The 8869-nt window shown below is 43.7% G+C and overlaps 1 protein-coding gene across 1 annotated transcript; it reads right to left on the bottom strand.

The window, feature by feature from the left end:
- Window positions 1–7064: 7064 nt before the first annotated feature.
- LOC137238512 (stromal cell-derived factor 2-like) lies at window positions 7065–8134 on the bottom strand. The gene is made up of 2 exons (XM_067763603.1): window positions 7879–8134; window positions 7065–7798 (listed from the first exon to the last, which is right to left on the bottom strand). Exons 1-2 carry the CDS (start codon window positions 7949–7951, stop codon window positions 7212–7214), a joined length of 660 nt encoding a protein of 219 aa, XP_067619704.1. The 5' UTR covers window positions 7952–8134; the 3' UTR covers window positions 7065–7211.
- Window positions 8135–8869: the final 735 nt, after the last annotated feature.

Genomic DNA, 8869 nt, shown 5'->3' with positions numbered 1-8869 from the left:
CCCCTACCGTCCGCCCGCAAGTTTGAATGCCATAGATCGTGATGGGCATAAGATAATGCGATTGTTGCCAGCAAGGTGCTGATATTAGGGCGGTATCCACTGGGGCAACAGGTGGCATGAGGGATGTAGATGTTACCCCAGCGGGTTAGGGGACCAGAATATACCCGCGGTAGGTATGCCTGTCGTAAGAGGCGACTAAAATACCAGATTCAAGGGGCTGTGTAGCGCAACCTACAACATCATATGGCTGTGTTCTCAGGGGCCGCATTTCCTCATAATGCTTACGGAGATTGCCCTTTAAGCCCCTGGGAGGTGTAGCCTCATCAATCAGATGTCTGTTGGGATGCCCAGGGTTCTGGGCTTGGCGACCATATCGGGGACGCGTAGCATGCATTCGGCCGGCCAATTGCTTTGTAAGTGGTAATGAGTGTTCCTTTGTCTTCATCCCAAAACCCGACAAGAGATTTGAGAATTTTAGGTACAATTGCCTTTGCATGTTCTCAAAAATGTAGATCCTGATCGAACGTCACACCCAACATCTTTAGGTGTCAGACAGTCGGTAGCATAATGCCATCGACGTGGATGTTCCATATGGTCGACATTTGACGCGTCCATATTGTAAATAAGGTCGCCGATGATTTGGTCGGTGCCAATGTCAGGTTTCGCGTGACGAAACAACTGGAGAGATAAGGGAGATAGCTGTTTATTTTATTACAAAGCTCATCGATGTGTAGGCCTGGCCCTGTGGCCATAATTGTGCAGTCATCGGCGTAGGAAACGATAGTAACTCCTTCTTGTCGTGAAGGTAGCTTGGGGATAGGACACCTTCCTGGGTACCCCTTGTTTAATTCTTCTGGGTATATATGTTATGTTCCTGAATTGCACCGATGCTTGCCGACCAGGCAAATAATTTGCGAGAAGAGAGCAGCCTTCCAGGTCTTGCAGTAACGTGCGGTGGTTGACCTAATCAAAAGCTAGTGCAACGTGTACTGTCCTATGGTGGGGTTTTTGATTTAATCCGCAATTTATTTGCGTGTTAATGGCGTTTAGCGCGGTGGTAGTGCTATTTAGTTTTCGAAAGCCATGCTGATGATTGGTAAGACCCAAGTTTGGAGTGAAAAAGGGAAGCTGAATAGCTTCAAGCGTCTTAACTACTGGCGACAGGAGAAATATCGCACGATAAGAATCTCCTATATTAATTTCTAACGCTTTAATAGTGGAACCATCCTGGCCATTTTCTATTTTTTGGGGATGACGAAGGTGGACAGGGACAGGTTGAAGACATGCGCTAGATAACTAAGTTCCACTTTGCCTAGTTTTTTAAGCATCGGAATGGCTATGCCGCCTGGGCCTACTGCTTTAGATGGTTTAGCATGAAAGATGGCATATTTAACCGCTTTGGTGGTGATGTTAATTGGAGACGCGCTGTATTTATGCTTGTGTGCGCGTTGTTGTTGTTGTTGTAGCAGTGCATGTGTGCGCGTCTGTTGGCCCGCCATCTGGCTTTGTTAACCGTAGAACGCATTACATATTGTCGGCAGAAAGCGATCGCAGTTTTTTCGCATCCGAAAGCACTTTATAGCCGAAGGCGATGGAAATTTTACAATTCTCTATGTGTTCCTCCCATTTCGCCCGCTTGTGTTCACCCACTAGCGGAAATAAAACGAGGCGGCGGATTCAATGACCTTGTGGAAAGCACGCTCCCCTTGACGGGCATCAGTCGGGATAGGGAGGGCAGCAAACCGATTGTCAGTATAAGTTTTGTAATCTTCAAACTTTCCTTTTTTAAAATTGATGAAAGTGCGTTTGTCAGTAGTGATGAAATCGGCAGATCGCTCGAGCGAAATGAGTATGGGCAGGTGGTCGGATGTCAATGTTACTAGCGGCTTCCAGTTGACGCAGTTTACGAGTCCTACGCTCACGATGGATATATCTGGCGAACTGTGACAGCTTCCTACCATACGAGTGGGGGCGTCTCCGTTTATCGTGCAGAACGTCGTTTCGATCTCGCGACTTCTTCTGGGGACTTTATTCCCAGAGCAGGTCTGCAAAGCATTGCTGATGTTATGCCGCTTCATAAAATCAACTATCTCCGTGATCTTCCCAGTTAACCCATTACAGTTTAACTGCAGTATTCTGAAGTGCAATGGGGAAGTCGTCGTCCCTCTGGGGGTGAGTGACGGGTGACTACGCCTGAATTGAGGGAGGCCAGGACGCAAGTGCTGTTGTGGCCCTGGGACTGGACGTCCCTGGGTAAACATTGGAGTACCCGGTGTAGTTGGGTTTGCGGCCTGGCAGCATGGCGCGATGAAACCCGTGGAAGGGTTGCCGTCGCTGAGACCAGAAAATTTGGAAAAGTGGCACCGTCCAAGACAGGAGCTGCATTCATGTCGCAAACCTATACAGCCCAATCGGAATTTCGTTCTCGCGGAAAAATTCCTCCAATTCTTTTCTCCTCTCAAATGTCAAAATCTATTTAAGCCTTCTTAAAATTGCGCAATTTCTGGATGGCTGCATCAAATATACCAAAAGCTCTTCCGTTGCTTATAAATTTTTGTTTACAATTGGGCTGATATATTCTATTCTGGCAAACGGTGCAAAGACTAAGAGTCTGTTCCCTGACCTACTGGAATGCTAGTGCTACCTACTCTACCACGGAGATTGTAGCTATAAGTAAGTATTAGCTGGTGGCGCTGTGGGGATAAGGCGCAGGCTACGGGACTACTTGGGAGAGACCAGCAAGGAGCCACAAAAGATTTGTAAAAGTTACGAGGACGTTGGATTTTGGGGTGTAGCGCAGAACAACCCTTGGTCGGAAAAAATCCAGAGTCGCTCCGGTACATAGAACCGAGAACCGGCTGCCTTCGGAAGCACGTAAGCATTATGAGGAAATATGGCACCTGAAAACACAGCCGCATGATGGAAAAAAGCGCAAGCAAGTCCTCTGTGATATCCACAAACAGACGTCGGACCTTTGTCAGGAATTACCCGGCGAGTCCAGTTCTTAAAGAAAAATACCCAAACTTGCGGAAGAGGAACGCATACTCCCCACGGAAACGCGAGTCACTCTAGCTCAACTTCGTTCTGGATACTGTAACAGGTTAAACTCTTACATATCCAGAATCAACCCCGACATACAAAATGTATGCCCCGCCTGCGATGTGTCCCCACATGACACCAACCATCTCTTTATTTGTAATGTGGAACCAACGGTTCTAACACCCCTTTCATTATGGTCCACCCCTGTCGAAACAGCAAGTTTCCTTGGACTCCGAATTGCCACGGGCTGTCTTCTTATGTCCCAGAACACCATCTGCATAATGAGGCGCGAATACTCCCCATCAGGGAGAAAAATGAGATGCTGACCAAACAGTTCCTGTTGAATACCCAGAAACCTGAGCATCCCAACAGACATCTGATTGATGAACCAGCACAGCCTTAAGAGTCATCTCCGTAAGCACTTTGAGGAAATACGGCACCTGAGAACCCAGCCGTATGAAGCGAAAAAACACAAGCAGGTCCTTGGTGAACTCCACAAACAGGTGTCGGACCTTTATGCCGGGAATTGCCCGGTGAATTCAGTACTCGGTTAGAGGATATTGACTCCCGTTAGAGGATATTGATGACAATTGGTGATCGGTCGCAGCTATTAGGTGGGGCGAAACATTGCTACAACAACAACAAGATTATTGCCTTAATTGCTGCTTGACTGTCAATATAAAAGTTAACACGATTGCAGCTTGGGCTCTTTTCTTCCAGGGTTTCTACTGCTTTGGTTACGGCTACTATTTCCGCTTGGAAAACGCTACAGTAGATAAGTGCTAAAGTAAAGAATTTTAAAATTTTAAGTGTTTTCGTCTTTATTTCTGTACATGGCCACTCTGAAAAAAAAGCGCCAGAAAATTTCACCCGGTATTATGTTTTAAGTGGGCGGAATATATATGCGCTTGATAATTCTTTACTTTAGCTCACAACTGCAAAAACTCGTACAAAAATATCGAGAGGTGTTCATAGACGCACTTTGGACCCAGGAACACTTGCAAACAAAACTGAAAAGAATTACGGGTCCCAAAAGCTTTGGGGAGTGTTATCGATGTGATGGTCCTTTGCCGGATACATATCCGGTAGCATAGCACCATTAAGGTGCTAGCCCGACCATCTCGGGAACGATTTATGTGGCCACATTAGACCTTCAGGCCATTCCCTGGCTCCCCACCCCCAAGTTGTTGTTGTTGTTGTTGTAGCAGTGCTTCGCCCCACCTAATACTAGGTTCAAACACACACCAAATTGGCAATTTATACTATTTGGGCAATTTATTAGGCAATTTGTCATATAATAAATTGTAATAATAAATTGCCAATTTAAAAAGAATTGCGTAATAAATTGTTTCAAACTGCAAATGCAACATTGTAAAGTGTGTTTATTGAGTATATTTTAACGTCAGTTACGCATGGCTGAACTATGTGGTTGGCTCATCTCATCAGCTGATTTTATGTCTTTCATTTCACTGGAGTAGGGATTGTCAAAAGAAGATGGCAAACTCAAAATGAAACCAAAACATTGAACACATTTTCTTACAACACACAAAAATTTCAAAGTTTTATGTTTTCATTCCATTTCATTCGCCTAATAATGTGCGTTTTCATTTTGACAGTCTGAACAAAGGTATGTTCTTGCTGTATAGATGAGCCAACCAGCTATCAAATTACTATTGTGTAAGCTAAATCGAGTTGTATGAACAGCACTCAATTCAAATCGAAATTTCCTCAATTTATTTTTCTGTTTGAACATAGTATAACAGACGCGACCGATCACAAACTGTCATCAATATCCTCTAACGGGAGTCCAAGGAAACTTGCTGTTTCAACAGGGGTGGACCATAGGGAAAGGGGTGTTAGAGGCGTTGGTTCCACATTACAATTAAAGAGATGGTTGGTGTCATGTGGGGACACATTGCAAGCGGGGCATACATTTTGTATGTCGGGGTTGATTCTGGATAGGTAAGAGTTTAACCTGTTACAGTATCCAGAACGAAGTTGAGCCAGAGTGACACGCGTTTCCCTGGGGAGTATGCGTTCCTCTTCCGCAAGTTTTGGATACTTTACTTTGAGTACTGGGTTCACCGGGCAATTCCCGGCATAAAGGTCCGACGCCTGTTTGTGGAGTTCACCAAGGACCTGCTTGTGTTTTTTCGCTTCATACGGCTGTGTTCTCAGATGCCGTATTTCCTCAAAATGCTTACGGAGATGACTCCTTAAGCCCCTAGGCGGTGCTGGCTCGTCAATCAGATGTCTGTTGGGATGCCCAGGTTTCTGGGTATTCAACAGGAACTGTTTGGTCAGCATCTCGTTTCTTTCCCTGATGGGGAGTATTCTCGCCTCATTATGTAGATGGTGTTCTGGGGACATAAGAAGACAGCCCGTGGCAATTCTGAGAGCAGTATTTTGGCAGGCCTGTAGCTTCTTCCAGTGGGTAATTTTTAGGCTTGGCGGCCATATGGGTGACGCGTAGCACGTAATCGGCTGGCTAATTGCTTTGTATGTAGTCATGAGCGTTTCTTTATCTTTTCCCCAGGTACTGCCAGCAAGGGATTTGAGGATTTTGTTACGGCTCTGAATTCTCGGAACAATTGCGGCTGCGTGCTCACCAAAATGTAGATCCTGATCAAACGTCACACCCAAGATTTTGGGGTGTAGGACAGTCGGTAGCGTAGAGCCATCGACGTGGATGTTCAAAATGGTCGACATTTGGGACGTCCATGTTGTAAATAAGGTCGCGGAAGATTTAGTCGGTGATAATGCCAGGTTTCGCGAGGGGAAAAAACTGGAGAGATCAGGGAGGTAGCCGTTTATTTTATTGCATAGCTCATCGATCTGTGGGCCTGGGCCTGTGGCCATTACTGTGCAGTCATCGGCGTAGGAAACGATTGTGACTCCTTCCGGTGGTGAAGGTAGCTTAGATATGCAGAAATTAAACAAAAGTGGGGATAGGACACCACCCTGTGGCACTCCTTGTTTAATTATCCTTGGCTTTGATGTTTCGTTTCTAAATAGCACCGATGCCTGCCGACCACCCAGATAATTTGCGGTCCACCTTTTAAGACATGGGGGAAGGGTAGACCCTTCCAGCTCCATGAGGAGCTTGGGTTCGCCAGAGCCTCGTCTGTTAATGAAAGAGGATTCGCCGCGAATAGGTGAGGTTGACATTTGGGTTTGGAGAAGCTATATATTGCGCTGGCAACCTGAAGGGTTGCGCTACACAGCCCCTTGAATCTAGTATTTTAGTCGCCTCTTACGACAGGCATACCTACCGCGGGTATATTCTGATCCCCTCACCCGCTGGGGGCCAAGGAGGTCGCATGTGGCCATAACAATTCGTTCCTGAGATGGTCGGGCTTGGTACCGGAACATACCTGATCTGCATCCGTCAAAGGGCCGTCAACATCGATACACTCCCCAAGGCCTTCGAGGAGTGTCCTTATCGCTACATCAACAACAGCCGAGTCCGACACCCGTTTGGGGATCAAAACTAAACCCGCGCAAAACACTTTTACCCACAGTTTTTTGTTGGGTACACCAAAATCACACCACATGAAAATTTTCAATTTTGTTTGCAAATATCTCTGGAAGGAAAGTGCGTCTATGAACCCCTCCCGATATTTTTGGTCGAGTTTTGGCAGTTGTGAGCTGAAGTAAGGAATTACTCGCGTTTTGAACGCTGGATCACGAATCCGAAAGCGGAAATTGGAATTTTTTTTCCAGAGATATTTGCAAACAAAATTGAAATTTTTCATGTGGTTGTTGTAATTTTGATACCTTGGGGGTACCCACAAAAAAAAAAAAACGTTTTTTTGCTCGGATATAGTTTTGGTCTCCGAACCGGTGTTCGACCCACACAGGGTGCAGAAAGGTGTTCTGCGCAAAAATACTACGGATCCAACCCCCGGTTTCGGAGCGCTCCTGGGCCATTCTCGTCCTGGGTTCAAAACGCGTCTTTTGACACTCCTCCCGATATGTTTAGATGAGGTTTAGCAGTTCTGAGCTAAAGTAAAGAAAATCCAAAATTTTTTGTACAAAGCCATATATGTATTATTTATTTATTTTATTTTTTTTTTAGCCTAACGCCCTTGCTGCTATGGCTTTATAGCTATATTATAATTTTATACTATAATTTTAGCTTTTGAATAAATAAATTATTTATACAAGTTTAACTAGAGTTCCAAGTGCAAATATTCAGCGTGCGATTCTTTGACTTTGGGTACAATGTACACACCTTCTGCTACTGTCCAACGGCTACCATGTTGTGGACTACTAAATGCGACAACTTCCATTTGGCCTGATATCGGACGTCCGAATGAACGCCCAGAGATACCTAAATAACTGCCAGTGTCTAAATGGCGTAATTGCACATGGGCATCGCGCAACCATTCATCATTGCTGCAAACCAACTCCCAATGGTCGCCAGAATCACCAATCCCATCTTCCCCATAAGCAGATACTTCCTGCTCCCCTGACAAGGGCGATAGAAAATGATGTGAATGTAAGTTCTTGTTTGTTGTTAAATGTTCTAACCGAACGATATCACCACATTTTATAGGCTCTCCACGTTCACATTGCTTAATTAATGGAGCCTTTACCACCCAATGGCTGTTAACATCCTCTTTTAGCTCAATGCCAGTCACAGACTGTTGACCTGATCCAGACCCATATTTAACATCGTGTGAATGAAGTCGAGATCCATAATCAGAGTTCAGTAATTTTACTATTGATCCACAGGTAACAAAGTTGGTTTTACCAGCTAATATTAAATTAATATGATATATGAATAATATGATATATAAACTGACGACCAATCAGAAACAAGCACATCAAACTTACCAAAGGACAATGAGGTTATGGAAGAAAGTGTTATCGTTAGAAGCAGCGCAAGATTATTCCTAATATGGTTCATCACTAGTTTTTACAAATCACAATGAAATCAACTTTTTTCCAGAGGTCTAAGTATTTGTAGGGATGAAACGGTACTGTTAAATAACCTTAATACTTTTCAGCGGAATAATAGAAAATTGTTTGTTGGTGCTTTTCACCCAGTATATATAGGTATACTGAAAAAGTTGCTGTATCGAAACACGATTTATCGTCAAATGTATTTGTGTATTAAAAGCAATTTAGCAATTTATGCCCCAGCGGGTTAGGGTGCTTAGAATATACCCCATTGGAAATTTTACCAAGTAGCGCAACTAACAGCTGATCGGTGAAAATTCGCACATTCACCAGCACGGTTCTCGACTCAGTTTCAAAAATAAACTTTAGATTATTTAATTCAAATTTTAAAGTGAGATAATCCTTACAAATTTATGTACACAGAATATATATGACGTGTTTGTTGTTATTAAAACAATAGTTTTATATATATTAAAGCTTTTATCATTTTTTTTTTTAACTTTGAAAAAACTCCGAACACCATTCCTTCATTATATGACATTCGACTGCCTAGTACACTGCCTTCCACTCTATTCGCAACATAACCTCTACTTAAGCTGCCAAACTATATAGTAAACAATGATATACCCGCGGTAGGCACTGATGACCTGATACGAAACTTTCATTCTCTCTCAATTCGTTTCCAGGAAAGGGGCCTGAAATCAGCTGTCTGTTCATTCAATTGTAAACAAAAGTTCATTCGTTTCCAAGAATGGGGTCTGAAGTCAGATGGCTATAGAGTTGCCTAAAATACGCAAAAAAAATTTCCAAGAAATTCGTTCGGTTTCATTATTTTCAAATAAATCAGCAAGTAAGCTGATAAAAACTTATTAAAATTTTTAAAAAAGCAAAGCTTTGTAGAAATATTTTGTGGTAGATAAGTGAA

Source organism: Eurosta solidaginis, chromosome 1 (assembly GCF_040869045.1).
Source record: "Eurosta solidaginis isolate ZX-2024a chromosome 1, ASM4086904v1, whole genome shotgun sequence".
Classification (NCBI taxonomy): Eukaryota; Metazoa; Arthropoda; class Insecta; order Diptera; family Tephritidae; genus Eurosta; species Eurosta solidaginis.
The sequence above is the reverse complement of the archived record's forward strand: the minus strand, read 5'-3'. Positions and strand labels throughout refer to the sequence as shown.

What these genes read in the sequence shown, in the direction of transcription:
- LOC137238512 (XM_067763603.1), bottom strand. Translation starts at nt 7,951, where the DNA reads ATGAACCATATTAGGAATAATCTTGCGCTGCTTCTAACGATAACACTT. An exon ending in CATAACCTCATTGTCCTTTG is followed by an intron (nt 7,799 to 7,878) that starts GTAAGTTTGATG and finishes ATTTAATATTAG; the next exon opens with CTGGTAAAACCAACTTTGTT.